Source organism: Durio zibethinus, chromosome 19 (genome assembly GCF_047325235.1).
Source record: "Durio zibethinus cultivar Kanyao isolate XHJ-2024 chromosome 19, ASM4732523v1, whole genome shotgun sequence".
Taxonomy (NCBI): domain Eukaryota; kingdom Viridiplantae; phylum Streptophyta; class Magnoliopsida; order Malvales; family Malvaceae; genus Durio; species Durio zibethinus.
The window spans coordinates 1,102,914-1,118,641 of record NC_143180.1 but is presented as its reverse complement, the minus strand read 5'-3'; the positions used below and the strand labels follow the sequence as shown (position 1 = coordinate 1,118,641).

The following is a 15,728-nucleotide window of genomic DNA, read 5'->3' as shown; positions in this document are numbered from 1 at the left end:
TGAGACATAAACATCAGGGAAGGAGGTCATGTTTCAAAACTAAAGTCTTTTGCTGTTAAAACTTGTTTGGAGAATTAACAGAGGGAGAGAGGAAAGGGTAACAATGGGAGAATATTAGTCATAATTCATGCTGGGATGAATTAGGCCAAGCTTGAAAACAAGAGCATGTGATACTTGCTTGGTTGGGCAGGAGAGTATCTGAAAATGAAGGCAGCAGTCTGGCCTACATTTTGGAGATTTTGCCAGGAGTTATAATTTCACTTGTCCTCTGAAATGACTACTATAGAGAATACAAAGCAAATTGCAGATATATTTACTAGCATTCTGTTTTTTAACTTATTTTAGATAAACCCTTTTTAATTCCCATATAATTCAAACTTGATCATGATCTTGAACATAGATTCAAGGCCAAGATCCCAAGTTTTTTCAGCTACTACTACTCAACAAAGGGAGAAAAATAGAGGGAGAGAGACCTTTATATATATGGAATTTGGCTAAAATCATACATATGTGCATCTTGAATCACTTCAGATGAAATATTCTGGCTAAAACTGTCAATGAATCCGCCACAAACAGCTGGGAAATCAGCGAAAGGCCCCATGCTAATGCAATCAGTGTTGATCGCAGAAGAAGTTGCAGCATACCGAGCCAAGCGTGCTCTAGCAAGGGCCAAATCATGTTGAAGCTCAATCATCTTCCTCTGCAACAAAGCTATGGCACCAATGCAACCATAGACAGGGTCCCTAAGCCTTGCTTCAGCCTCGTACGCTAAGGAATACACGGTGTCTTCCCGCTGCTCTTCGGGCACTTCAATCAGGATCTTGCTTACATTGCTGGCACCAAAAACTTTGTGGACTTTGGCAAATTTCTTCCGTTCATCAGATCGAAAATAGGGTGCAAAAATACAGTTAGGACTGCATCTCCTTTTCAAGAGCTTGCAAGCTGCACAAGAAGAGGTTGAACGTGGCTCCAGACTCCTCATTGCTTCTTCATATCACACTCCCAAAAGCTATAACTTCAATGTCTTATCCTCTTGTCAAACCTACAATTAAATAGGCTCTAACTTTACAAATAGTAAGAAATAGTATTTTGTAGTTAATATATCAATAAATATCTTGGCTACTAGAGGGCTATGCTAATAACGCCAAGGTCACAGGTTTGAGGCTTCCACAAGCCACTTATTTTAAAATTTTCTCTTTGACCACTTCTCCTCACTTTTTTTTTTGTTTCTCTCCTTTTAATTTGTGTTCCTTTGAAGGGAATGATTATGTTTTAATTTGTAATATGGGTTAGAGATTTTACATTTTATTTAAATTTATTTGTTTTAAATAATTTTAAAAGTTTTTTTTTTTTTTGCATCACCATGAAACATATTAAGATTTTATTCTTGAATCCCAACTTATTTTATTTTGACTATATATATAATTATAGCAAATGAAAAAAATGTTGTATCAAATTGAAAATATAATAGTACTAAAATATTAATCCAAAGATTGAAAAAGATAAAAGAAATTGTACTTGTTTGTTTTGGTTTACATAATTTGGAAGTGGGAGCTAGAAAAAATTGTAGATGGGGCACCATTATAAATATTTATTGGTTAGGTTTGGCTGAGAAATGATAGTTCATAAGATAAAGATGAGACTTTCATGTGATTGAAAGAAATGAACTTTCACAAGAAAAAAGTATTGAAAGCCATGAGATTTATGGGCCTTTTTATCCCCACCAAGCAAACCGTGAGTCAAAAAAATTATCAGTTAGGAATCCACATTGCATCGTGGAGTCAAAATTGTCACCTTTTTTTTTTTTTTTTTTGAAATAGGAATTTTTAAAAATTTCTTGTCAGCCATTATTGGGTATTAATAAATCAATAGAGGAAAGAAAAGACTGAAAATTCTATAGGGTTTATTCCCTTTCTTCAAGAAAAATTATTTTTTTCCTTAATTGGGCATTTTGTTTCCAATTTTCCACTATTAATTTGGAGGACATTTTTGGTCTAGTCAATTTACTCAACCTTGCAAATTTAAATTCAATCACAATTTTTCTCACTCTCTTTTATAAATGCATAAACTTTGAACATAATTTTTAAGGTTATTTTTTTTTTATATATATATAAGAGATGCCGAAACTCAAGGATAGACGAATGAGAATTATTATAAGTATTGAAAATTAAATCTTAATTTTGGATGAATTTACTTTTTTTCTTTTTTTAATATAATAATTGAACTAAATAAGAAGTAATTATAAACTTTGCAACAAAAAGATTGATGTCTAGGTAAAGAAATAGAATGAAAGCCTCAATTAATACATTCAAAATTGAAAAACATTAACAAAAATAATGAACATTTTTTTTTAATGTTAGCACATTCATTTTATAATTTAAATTAGTGATTACAATAGTAATAATATAAATAAAGTTTTTTTTCTTTGGTGCTTTAGTTACATAACAAATAGTAATGAACATTTATTTTTCAAAAAAATAATAATATAACAAATATAAAAATAAATTAATCCAATTGATAAAGAGATAAATTTTTTTTTTGTTAATTAGAATTCAATTTTATTGAAAACATTTCAAAATAAAATCTTGAATATATTAAGTTAATATAAGAAAATACATTCTTAAGATTAAAAAAAAAAAAACTCGTGATCATATTAAAAATATAATTTAGTTTTATTTATTTTAAAGATTTTTTTGCTTTTAGCAATCAATGTTTTAAGAAATGAGTTAGAGATTTGTCACTTCAACAATTTGTATGGTAGGGAAAGGAGAAAAATAGTAGAAAGAGCTGATAATGCTCTACCAATTCCAAAGAGCCCACTTTATTTTAATGCCTGTCGTTTTCTCAAAACCCACTTTTACCACAAAACAAAGGCTAAATGGGTAGCACACGAACCGTCCGATGGTCATAGGCCTTGATATCACACGGTCGGTGATGGACACTCGAAAAAGGCTTGCGTTTCCACAGAGTAAAGGGCAAATGGGCCGGCCCAAAAGTTGTGATTGATTAGAGATGATACAAGCTCCACTTTGGGTTGATTTATTTTTTTATTTTTTCCATTTTTTCCATTTTTGCTTTCTTTTATGGGTTATAAATATTGTGTGTGGGTGACTGTAGATTGACTTGTGGTGTTGCCCCACCTCCATTATTATTATTTTTTAAAATTGATTAAACCCACCATTTTTCAAACATTTGATTTTTAGTGTCCCACAACATTAGGAAGAAGAAACATAACATTTCACTATAAAATTACTAAACTAGTACTAAAAAGAATTAGAACTACAAGCATAATAATATTTTCTTAATATTTTTATATTAAATTTAAATTACATATATAAATAAATTTAATTGAACGGATTGAATCTTGAAAAAATGACAAAAAATGTTAATCAAATTTATTCTTACCCTTTAAATACTTTTTATTAGTATTAATCATAATTAAAATTTAAAATTTCAATGTTTTTGTTGTCAAAATCTTAACATGGGATTTATGCCTAATTTCACGCGAGGAAGAACCCGAAGAAAGATTAGTTGCACTACTTTTATATAAAATGTGCAAGATAATGAAAAGAATAGGATAAAATAAAATAAAAATAAAACTAAAAACATTTTTATTAAATATTATTTATTTCACTTTGTTGAGATATTGATATTTGTTAATGATATTGTCATGTATTTTGCTCCAAGTTGGCGAAAAAAAAAAACAGGTGGGTTTTTTTTTTTTTTTTTTTTTTAATGTTAAAAGATTTATGGCTTTAATCACGTGCCACATGTGGGGCAAAGTTAAAAACTTAATGGGCTTATCAAAATGGGAACTTTCATATAAAAGCAAATGGAAGGGCCAATTTTGGAATCTCACTTATTATTGTATGGTCATGTCATTTCCACATATTTTTTTTAGTGGGGAGACTCTTTAAATGATGAAATAAAATTTTGTAAATTATAGTTTTTAATTTTTTTGCTTTAATTATATTTAAATATTTAAAATTTATAAATATATATATATATACATTTTAAGTACAAAATAATTAAAATAATATAACAGATTTTTCATGTTAGTTTGAATAAATGATGAAAGAAATTTTTATTACATCGAAATTATTATTTTATCATTAAATCTTTAGAGGTTTAGTGGCAAAAGGGCATTCAACTTAAGCATCCAAAGTTGGTGTATGATAAAAGTAGGATTTCAATCTTTTCTTCCTCAAATAAAAAAAAAATATAAAAATTAGTAACAATTAGTATAATCATAGGAGCAAAATATCTAAAAGAGGTTAAGATTTACTAACAATTTAAAACTTTAAGAGAAAGAAAAACAGCAATTCAAATACATTTAGCTTGGAATAGAAGATGAATAAATATGATTTATGTCATTTTCAATTTTTTTGTTCTGAAATACTTATGCAATTTGTCTTACATTCTCTGGCTGCCCTATGCCTTATTGGAAATCTTCTACACTTAGATTAAAGAAACAATTGTTTGTTTCTCTGAAGCATATAAGCCAAACCAAACGTTCCAAATTCAGTTGTGACTTGGTCATAATTAAGAGAGAAATGGGGAAGGCTTTTGGGGCTTTAGACTTTTTACTATGCAGATCAACTCTTTTTTTCTTATCTGACTGCCAATCAGAGAACATTCTAATCATGACTTGACTTTTCCAAGTATTTTTCAAAGTTCAACTTAAACTGATGATTTGAAGTTAGCCCTTGAGAAATTATTTGGCATTTACAATTGTTTGGTATTGTCAAATCTTAAGAACGTTTCAGATCATTGTTCAAACAAAGAAAAAAAAAAAAGAAAGTTTCAGATCATTGTCTCCAGCTTAAGAAGCCAATACATCAGTTTCGATGTGGAGCAAAGCATTATATAAAACCAAGTAGTGCAAAATTTTAGTGGCTTGAAGGCAAGCAATTCAAATTGGGTGATATATATGTACTAATATGCAAATGTTTTTTTTTTTTTTTTTTAATACAGTCAGCTTAGGATGTTTTTATATCGATACTATGCATTCAAAATTTTATTTCAAAATGTTTTTATAAAGCTCGGATCCTGGTTGACAAAGAAATGAAACTACTTTCTTTACCAACTGGACTGACAGGCATGGCTTAATATGCGTATGTATCTTTTTTTTTTTTTTTGTAATGTCACCTAATCTTTTCTTTGGACAATATGATCTGAAAGGTGCATTCCAGTCTAATGCATTCAGAATTTTACTCCAAATAATTTCACAAAGATTGAACCAAGTTAACAAAGAAAGAGAACTTCTCAGATCGTCTGAGTTCAACCCTTCTCCTGGGTTGATGTGCATATGTATGCTACAGGGCAAAAGTCAAGTTGAAATGCTCAACAGTTGTTTGGCACAAAACAATATATTTGCAAGAAACTAGTCTAGAAACCTACCAAACAGAAAGGTTGACAAGTCTGATTAAATAATTCATGTTTTGAATATAAAACTGGCGGGGAATATAAACTAACCCTGTAAACCAGGGAAATCCTCCAAGTGGCAATAGCCTAGGATGCCCTTGTTCACCTTCTGGCATCCACCCTGTTGGCTTTTTGTTTTAAAATGTACAAAGAGAAGCAGTCAAAATTCCAGGCAACTGGTTTAATAATTTTATGTCCAATGAATTATTAATGAAGAATTTGTTTGTTCAAATTCAAAGTTATCTAACTTCTGCTAAAACCTTTGACATGAAAATAATGTTTAAGTACTTCAGAAACTGACTCACTTAGGACAGAAAATCTGAAAATCATGGAATTAGCTCTCCCTCCTATGATGGGATACTCAGGTTTTCTGCCATCTGGGTGTTTGTTAGAATCTTTGATTCATGTATCCAACGAAATAGCTTCAATGGAAAAGCTTCCTTTTATACAGGTTAGGAACATTTCGACAATGATAAGGAGGATCAAACTTCTTTCATCTTTGTTTGAAGAACTTAAAGAAATAAACACCCCACTTCCTCCTTCTTCAGTCTTGTGTCTCACTGAGCTTTTCTCAGTGATTCGGAGAGTTAAAGTTTTGATTGAAGGGTGCAAACATGGTAGCTCTCTCTGGGGGCTCATTCAAACAGAGTTCATTTCCAATCAATTTTTTGTCATAGTGAAGGAGATTGCAAGGGCACTCGATATTTTACCTTTGAGTTTGCTTAACATAACAACAGATATCAGAGAACAAGTTGAGCTTCTCCACAGGCAAGCCAAAAGGGTGGAATTGTTTGTCGATTGCAGGGAGCTTCAAAGAAGGGATGAGCTAGTCAAAGTAATGGCTTCTAACAATGAAAAGAACAGGAAAAACCAAAGTTTTATTGACATTGAAACGGTGAAAGAAGTTCTGAGCAGCATTGGTTTGAGAAGTTCATTGGATTATGAGGAAGAAATATCAAAACTGGAGGCAGAAGCACAGAAACAGGCAGGTACAGGAGGACTAATTGTAGTTTCCAATATAAACAATCTCATATCCCTTGTTTCATATTCCAAATCCTTGATTTTTTCTAGTCTACAAAGTGAGAAGACCAAAGAAGACATCAAGCATCAGCCTTATGCTTATATAAATAGAAACCTTGATCAGTCTTCATTTTCTCAATCAATGTTCTCTAATATTCCTGATGAATTTCGTTGCCCCATTTCACTTGACCTGATGAAAGATCCAGTAATTGTAGCATCTGGGCACACTTATGATCGAAATTCCATAGCTCAATGGATCAACACAGGACATCATACTTGTCCAAAAAGTGGTCAGAGGTTAATTCATATGGCTCTCATACCAAACTATGCACTCAAGAGTCTAGTGCACCAATGGTGCCAAGACAACAATATCCCATTTACAGACTGTTCATCATCAAATACTTCGGAGATGGATAGAAGTAACAGCAAGAAAAAAGCATGTGAGAAAGCTATTGATCACATTTCTGCAACAAAAGTGGCAACAGATGCTGTCAAAATGACAGCTGAGTTTTTAGTGGGGAAGTTAGCAATGGGTTCTCCTGATGTTCAAAGCCAGGCAGCTTATGAGATGAGGTTGCTTGCGAAAACTGGCGCGGATAATCGCAGGATAATTGCGGAAGCAGGAGCTATACCATTTCTTGTGACATCGCTAAGTTCCAGTGATCCAAGAATCCAGGAAAATGCCGTCACTGCCTTACTCAATCTTTCCATTCTTGATAACAATAAGGTCTTAATATTGGCAGCTGGAGCTATAGACAACGTAGTGGAAGTTTTGGAATCAGGAAAAACCATGGAGGCAAGGGAAAATGCAGCAGCAGCAATTTTTAGCCTGTCAATGATGGATGACTTCAAGGTAGCAATCGGAGCTCATCCTAGAGCAATTCCTGCCCTGGTTGGGCTCCTGAGAGAGGGAACAACAGTTGGAAAAAGGGATGCTGCAATCGCGATATTCAACCTTGCACTTTATAATGCTAACAAAGCAAGCATTATAATTGCTGGGGTAGTTCCTTTGCTTATTGAGTTGTTGATGGATGACAAGGCTGGCATAACAGATGATGCCTTGGGAGTGCTGGCTCTACTTTTGAGTTGTCCTGAAGGGCTTGAAGCTATAAAGAAGAGTAGAGTTTTGGTGCCTCTTCTTATTGATCTTTTGAGATTTGGATCAGCCAAAGGGAAAGAGAACTCAATAAAACTTTTGCTGGGGTTGTGCAAAGATGGAGGAGAGGAAGTTGCCAGACGCCTGTTATTTAATCCACGAAGTATTCCTTCCCTTCGAAGCTTGGCTGCTGATGGTTCTTTGCAAGCTCGAAGAAAAGCTGATGCACTGCTTAGATTACTCAACAGGTGCTGCTCCCAATCTCGCAATCCTGTCGGCTAAAATGTCAGCAACTTCTAAGAGTGTAAATTTGTGGATTTCAACCAACAAAAGAGTGAAGAGCGTCTTACTGTAAATGAATCTCAAAGCTACAGCTTTATTTAACCGATTCATCTGCTTGAAATCAGCATGATTTTGCTTATTTGGAAATGTAGATCTATCATCTTGAGAACATATGTCATCCCACAGCATATAATTTCAAGAAAATTTTGACCATGATTCAAACAACTCTGATTTCAATAATTTCAAAAACCATTTTACATGCAAAACACCCAGTCTTCAGAAGGATATAACAGTAGCCAAGCAAGATATAATTGAACTGCTTCAAGTTTGAGTGTATAAGTCATCCTAACATATATAAACTGCAATCGTTGCAAAGAAAATTGGCTTAAAAGTGGCTTCTGCCAAGAAGTCTATTCTTGATTGTAGCAGACGGGATATGAACACAAGAATTGTGATGACCGTCTTATATTCCAGGTTAAAAGTAAGGAATAAAAAGAAATGTGCATTTGCGAGAGAGAGAGAGAGAGAGAGAGAGAGAGAGAGAGAGAGAGAGAGAGAGAGAGAGAGAGAGCATATGGAGACAAATTTCATTGCCGGAACTTTTATACGGTTCTTTTACATTTTAAGTTACATGAGTAATGTAACTACAATAAGAAAAAATGTACATGCAAAGAACTATGGCTGGGACTTCGTAGAGAAAAGGGTAAACTCATGTTCAACCATTCAGAACTAAAGTGGCTGAAGCTCAGCATTGGTGAACCATGATTCACAAGGTTAAGCATCTGGCTATTATTTCACAACTCTATCAATTCCAACAAAATGTGACTGCCATTGATATTGTATTTCCACAACCAGCTTCCGCTGTCCATCAGATTCTGTGGTATGGGGTCTAACTGAACAGCTAAACCTGAAATAGAAATAAATACTATAAGATAAGCTGACCTTAAAAATTGTATGGAAACTGAGACCCTACTGGAAGCATAACAGTAAACTTGTTTGTTTAGATGATAGAAAAAGATAAACTAAAATTATAACCAAGTTTTCCAAGTCTAATGATACTAAAATAGAAGTCGATGCACTTGTTACAATTACTAGAGACCAAAGTAGTCCTCAAAAGTTATCTACAGAACTGTACAGATTCTAAGCTATTGGTACGAGACCTCAAAAATTAACCAAAATGGCTATGCTACAATCCGAAAGCCAGACATGTATGCTTTCCCACCAGAGAGTAGCGTCAAACACAAGGAATGAATGTTCTTCCCTTTTAACCAAATACTAGATTAAGACAGAGATGTATCCTAACTTGTATTGATACCTCCCTGTAATTTCTACATCCATCCAGGGAAAGATTGACAGGACAAATCCAAAATGCAGGGTCAGAAAAGTAAAAAAACTAATAACAACACTAAAAGCAAGTGAGCCTCAATTAGGCATTCAAGAAAGTAAAGAACCTGGATCTCCAGAAGTAATCTTCAATTTGTAGCCATCTGGGACTTCAAATACATGATTTCCCTGCATGAAAGGAAAAAATAAATGTAGACAGTTTTTGGTCAGCCAGATATAATACGAACAGACAACACAACTAAAATAAGTTACCAGGAAAAGTATTTAAATTTGACCACACACACACATATGTACATAAGAAAATTTGACCAACCATATTACACAAACTGAAGTCCTTCTCAGCCCATGGATTTCTAAGAACCACAGCTGCCTATATGTAAGTGTGTGCATGAGTTAATGTATGCATGATGAATATTATGGAGCTTGAAAACCATCCCAATTTGAAAGAGAACTTGTTGGATTTGTTATATCATTCCTGAAATGCAAAGGAAAGAAAAATATTTTGATTGCTATGAAATATAACCTGTATGGTAACGTTGTCGGCCTCAAACTCTGCATTTCCATGTAATATGACCTTAAGTGCCTCAAAACGATGGACATCATGCTTCCAATATACATTGTCACCAGAACTCCAGTCAATTCCATCATTCAGCACCTTTACATTATGTAATTTACATCTTCCACACCTGCATAGATGAACTCACTTTTGAACCAGAGAGTTGATTGCTATCATCTTTGAAGACTTGAAAAAGCATGCAATACCAAACCTGTGCCCATGTTGTAATATTGGTTCACCATTCTCATCATTCCTAGTTGAGCCCATAATGTTTTCAGCTGCAATGATCATGCTCCCCTCAAGCTGGAAAAACCAAACCATTTCAGCATAAAAGATAATCACGCATTTGAGGCAAACAATTTTACAACCAAAACATCTGTCAAGATATTACAACCTGAACATTTCTCCATAAGAACTCTGCAACCTCTATTTGTAACTCTGAGCCCTTAGAAATGGAACCCCCACTAAACTGCCAAGGCAAAGAAAACATTGTTATAACTCCACCATATGATGAATTGATGGTTAACATTACAGCTTCCTTGCTGGAACTTTTGAAAGATAATAATAACAATGTTTTGGGAAATGGATTTATGATTTTCTATCTACAAAGTCACAGAACAATTAAGATAGAAGGAAAATAAAAAGCATTAAACAGCGAAAACTATTGACTTGCAAAAGCCAGAATAAACTTACTTTCTGTCTGGTGACCTCCCAAAGTGGACCAAGTGCAGGATGAAGAAAGATGAGAAATGGTGGTCCAGAGTCTACATACTTATCATTACCTTCAACCTGCATAATATGAAAGAACACAATAGCTCAATACACCTGAAAAGGATTCAACAGTTATAGCTTTGTTGAAAGTTTTTACTTTAAAAATTTGTTGAATGTAGTACTAAACAAAGATGCTGGAAAACTGTTAACAATTTCTTGCACATCATAATGAACAAAAATACTTGATAATAAATAGATATACTACATGGTGACAATCTGCCATTTTCAACTGAAACAGGTTTGTCCATTAATATTGTCATAACTCTTATAGGAAATACCTGAGGAAGATCAATATTACATTGTGAAAGAAGATCATAGGCATTCCGCATGATATCTAACAATGACCCATCAGGAGTCTGCACTTTAAATCAAACTTAAATATATTACTATTGGAGAAACCAAAATTAACCCTACTCAAAAACATGCTGTAATTGTGCTCAGATTGAGAAAAAGCAATTAAAGTAATAAATTAGGAGGGCAAGAACAAGAAGGGAACTAATTAAGGCAGGAAGAAATACATATAAATGACATGATTCATCTGACCACCCCAGAAAGACAAATTTGTAGCTTAAGCAGATACACAAGAAGAATATTCAGAAAACTACCTGGTGGAGAGACATATCAGCATTTTTCCTTTTCTTCTTAGCAGATGATGTAACCCTTCTCCGTTCGTTATAAACAATAAAGGCATCCAATTTATCTGTATACACATGTAGACATGATGTTAACCAAGAGATAATGCATGCTGTACATAAGAAGTCACAGCTGCACCCAGATAATGTCATACCTTCCACACCCTTGTAACATCTAGATGAATATGTATTAAGAAAATTATCTGCAATGTTTTGCATAGTGCACTCCAGCCTGCCACCAGGGACACTGCAGGTGAAAAGTTGTCAGCATTAAGGCCAGTGTCATCACCAGCATAAACTGATAGTTCGATAGTTATACTAGCATCGCTCAAAAAGTAATATATTTCAGAAAGTGCCTTATCTTGTGCTAGGACTCAATAGAGAAAAACAATATAGCCAAGGAAGAGAATTTTTCCTTACTCTTTGTTGCTTATTTTTCAGTTTCTGCATTTTAGGTTTTATTCCGAGTCATGCATGTTTTAGCAGCAGCAGAATCATAATTTCTGTGGCTCTTGAATCCTGGAAGTGTTATACATTTTGGTTTTAGAATAATATAGGATCTTGTAGGCATTTGAATTTAAGCTCTTGGAGCTTAAGTTGGTTATTTATTTGTTTATAAGGTATCCCTTATTTGGTTATTAATTTCAAATTTTTGAAGAGGAACATGATCCATGTTTAACGCAAACTACACAAACAAGGTCAGTGAAATATGAAATGCTAGTTAAAAGTTGTCAAACAAACTAGCTACCCCTGCAAAAAGAAGCAAGCCAAGTACCTGTGCCAGTTTCCAAAATAATCCGTATATACAATTGACTTCTTTGTATTTAAAACTATGCCAGGTAAACTTCTTTCACTTCTTGTTGATCCAACTAATTCAGCAGAAGGTAGATCCACATAAAGAATGTTGGTATTGGCAGGGAACTCTGCCTGCAAACTTGACACAATGAAGAGGAATTTCTAACTTTGTTGATTGAAGTAAGATACTTGAAGATGTACATGGAAAACAATATGTAATAATCAGGAGAGCTATTAATTGATGCTACATGCTACAATGAAAATCAAGGACAAATTTAAAACTACAAGTATATAGCCACAAAACCACATTTTAGAAAAAATAATTGTGTACCTATCAGGTGAAGGAGGTCCACTTGTGATTCCAAACTTATCAAACTCAGTGTATTCAATGCATGACAAACCATACGCCCACTTCCCATCAAGGTTCTTCTTCTCAATTAGAACATTGATTCCTTCTGTAGCTCCTGAGTTCCGCTTGCAGGAAGCAAACCCTAGTTTCTGTTACAAGCGGAATCAACAAGGGGTAACAAGATAACAAAAGGCTTAGGTCCAAGATGAACAACGCATATAACCAGAGATGTGAGTCTTCATAGGTATAATAAACTTATTAATGAACTCCTAGAAACTGATAACAATTTCTTATCCTTGATCTTAATATGGACATTGAAAGAAAATTGCGAAAATTGTTTGGAGATGTTAGCGGATAATTCTACCTCAATATAGCTCTGTTAGGCCCATAAAAGGAAAAGCATACCATATCAGTGTTTCTTATATAAGCTTACCTTCCCATGATGTAGGCCAATCCCTGCCAATGCCAAGAGGGTCAAATCTGTAGCAGCCACAACATTACTGCAAACTCACCAAAGCAAATCTCAAATTCAGCAACTGATACACGATGATATCTGAAAATAAGTTTTGATATATAGTATATATGGCTAACCTGACTTGCCGAACAGTAGCACCTTTCCTTCCATGATCATAAAACCATTGAAAGATCCCTTTGTCATAAGCAAGTTTCCATATTACACCATGACCACCAGGCTTGCATACAGGCACAAAAGGTTTTCTGACCAGCCATTGCCCATCTTCTGCACTTACGGCAGGAACTAGAGGCTGGCAATTAAGAAGTCAATTTACGAATAAATCCCGTTATTTATAAATGAATAGAAGAGAAAGTAGAAGGCATCCTCATAGTTTCAACTCCAAACCTGTTCAAAGAGTTGGAAACTTGATCGGCCTCTTCCAAACCATCCAAGTCTTTCACAAAGTGAAGTGATATGTTCATGGTTGTTCTTTGCCGAACTTGTCATGATTGCAACAGGAGTGATACATTGTTTTCCATACAGCTTGAAGTAGAGGAACTCTCTAGCCTTGCAATTATAGAATAAAGTCAAAATAAAGACCATACTTATAATTTATGTTTTCCAGTAATGAATCACTTAACTGTTATCTTTTTGTCAAGCATCAAAAGCATAAACATAGCATACCTGAAGATCTCTTATAAGACCTTCCAATAATGTCCTCCCGCAATAAGGAAGCATTGCAGCCGGAAGACATTCACCTGTGTCAGGATCAACCAAACCAAGCCTGTCTGCTGAACCTCCCAAAGGATATATTTCACCTAAGTCTGGCAAACCCTAAAAAGGATAAGATCTTATTATTCAAGAAAACTTGTGGGACATCCCTTTAATTAACATGAATGGACAGTCTGGGCACAAACCTCAATTCCCCATAAAGCTGCTTGTGATGCATATTCTGTGTTCTGAGAAAGGTCACATCCAGTAGGAGGATGAATTTCTAAAAACTGGCATTCCATTGATTCATGTACTTGTTGGGAGTGATTTGTAGTCTGCATTCCAAGTGAGGATTGGGCAAGGAGCTCCAGCACCATTATCTGATATCTATACCAAGTATTTCATTGAAACTATTTAATATATTCCAAAATTTTATGACATGGAACAATCTGAAAATATTTAAAAAGAACACTCACAGGGAAAACAGCCAAGCGATCATTTAATAAATTCCATATATAGTAAAGATGTCTGGGGAAGTTATTCAAGAAGATAACTCAATCCTCCACCCACCAGACGAAGATAGGAAAAAGAAATGATAAAGATGGGAGTTTTTACAACTGTGATTTAATCAATTATTTCGAATTTACTATTAACAGTCTCCTTGGGATATGAAAATAGCATAGGTGCAAAGGAAAGTCATTTTGATCCAAGCCATTTATGCGGAAGAATAAAGACAGGACAAAGAAACATGAAGAAGCATTCTTCAAGAGCATGAAATGTGTAATTTTCTATAAGAGTACTAGCTTATGCATACATTTTTATCAAAGGATACTTCACACCAAACAGCTAACCTATGTTTATCTCCTATTTAAGCAGATTGCTAAAATGCAAGTGTATAGAAGGAAAAAATTTGCATACAAAGTAAAAATGCTTTTAAATAGTCAGAACAAATGAAGCTGTAATTAACATAAGGAACAGAAAAAATAATAATAAATCCAAACCAGTTGATTAACTACAATGGAATCTTTCCATTTCCTCAAAATCCAATCCTTCCCCTTCCTAAAGGGAAACGGTGATTTAACTAAACTACTTTAATCATTTTATTTACAATTGGCCCTTCCTATCAAACAAAATGATAAAGAATATATGAAGAGAAGTTACAACTTACCCAATAATTCCTCCGATGCAATCATAAAAATCCTCAATCTCTGCCAAAATCTTCAACAACTTTTTCAAGTCCTCATTTTCTTCTTCTTCCAAAACACCACCGTTTTGACTCTTTAGAAAACCCTCTCTCCCCCCACTACCACCGATATTAACATCCCATTTCTCAATCATCTCCACCAAAACATAAAGCGCATTCTTCACTGAACGACTCACTCCATCCCCTTCTCTTTCTTCAAAACCAAAACCCATGTCGAGCACATGGTCTTGACCAGCTGCAACCAAGCATTTGACAAGAAACAACTCATTTAATCCTAAACCATGTGAACCTAAAACCCTTTCAAAACCTTGGGTATTTAAAAAATGCTTGACTTTTGAATCAGAGTTGAGAACTTTGAGTTTCTCCTTGAGATTTTTAGAAGCTGAGAGTTTCAAACGCAGAGTTTTCAGACGGGAGATCTCTTTCTGGAAATTGTTGGAGTCTGGTGCTGGTGGCGCGTACTCTAAAGGCGCTGTGGAGACGCGTGTGATGGTGGTGTAAGTGGAACGTGACTGAGAAGAGGAGAGTGATAAAGAGAAAGAGAGAGAGGAAATAGGCGGAAAAGGGTGGACAAGAGATGGTTTTTTGGAGTTCAACGAGAACAGAAAATGATTGGTTTTATGATTATTAAGAAGAAGAGAAGAAGCTCTTGTGCTGCTGGCCATTGTTTACAATGGAAAGAAATGAAAAGAAAGGGAGGGGGGGAGAAGGAGGGAACGGGCAGGAAGGGACAGGAGGATAAAAACAGATGCCAGAAGCATATACCGAGGATCCCAGAAACGTGGGAAAGGGGAGGAAGTGAAGTGAAACAGGGTTGGAATTTAGAAATAACCGTCAAACACATATGTCTGGGTGTGGGGTTTGTCCTAAAGGATATCAAAACCTCATCCGTTGCTCAATTTCGATCGGTAATTGTTATTTTTGTTCTCTTCACTTTCACTTTTACGTACGTGGGCTAAGTGCTTGTTCTAGGCTTGGTTGCTGGGCTCAACCTTAAGTCATAATCTAGGCTTGAATTCTGGGCTGAGCCTTGGATCACTTCTTTCAGACAAAGAAAAATTAGTTAAGCCTCAATTCCCAAGCCTGTTCC

General features: G+C 34.6%; 1 protein-coding gene and 2 pseudogenes across 3 annotated transcripts; 1 reads left to right on the top strand and 2 right to left on the bottom strand.

Moving 5' to 3' along the window:
* Window positions 1-196: 196 nt before the first annotated feature.
* On the bottom strand, window positions 197-1,067 carry LOC111309730 (LOB domain-containing protein 21 pseudogene; annotated as a pseudogene).
* Window positions 1,068-5,703: 4,636 nt separating this feature from the next.
* Window positions 5,704-7,914, top strand: LOC111309729 (U-box domain-containing protein 1 pseudogene; annotated as a pseudogene).
* Window positions 7,915-8,397: 483 nt separating this feature from the next.
* LOC111310104 (UTP--glucose-1-phosphate uridylyltransferase 3, chloroplastic-like) lies at window positions 8,398-15,488 on the bottom strand. Of its 3 annotated transcripts, XM_022909240.2 has the most exons (17): window positions 14,603-15,488; window positions 13,641-13,821; window positions 13,408-13,557; window positions 13,129-13,290; window positions 12,861-13,033; window positions 12,703-12,769; window positions 12,252-12,418; window positions 11,901-12,059; window positions 11,281-11,372; window positions 11,099-11,193; window positions 10,772-10,849; window positions 10,416-10,511; window positions 10,117-10,191; window positions 9,934-10,025; window positions 9,690-9,852; window positions 9,274-9,334; window positions 8,398-8,729 (listed from the first exon to the last, which is right to left on the bottom strand). In XM_022909240.2, the coding sequence occupies exons 1-17, from the start codon at window positions 15,301-15,303 to the stop codon at window positions 8,617-8,619; spliced, it is 2,625 nt and encodes an 874-aa protein (XP_022764975.1). In that variant the 5' UTR covers window positions 15,304-15,488; the 3' UTR covers window positions 8,398-8,616. The 3 variants fall into 3 exon arrangements, with proteins under 3 accessions (XP_022764975.1, XP_022764976.1, XP_022764977.1); XM_022909241.2 differs by lacking the exon at window positions 10,772-10,849 and having other exon boundaries at window positions 14,603-15,484; XM_022909242.2 differs by lacking the exon at window positions 11,901-12,059 and having other exon boundaries at window positions 14,603-15,484.
* Between the last annotated feature and the right edge of the window lie 240 nt (window positions 15,489-15,728).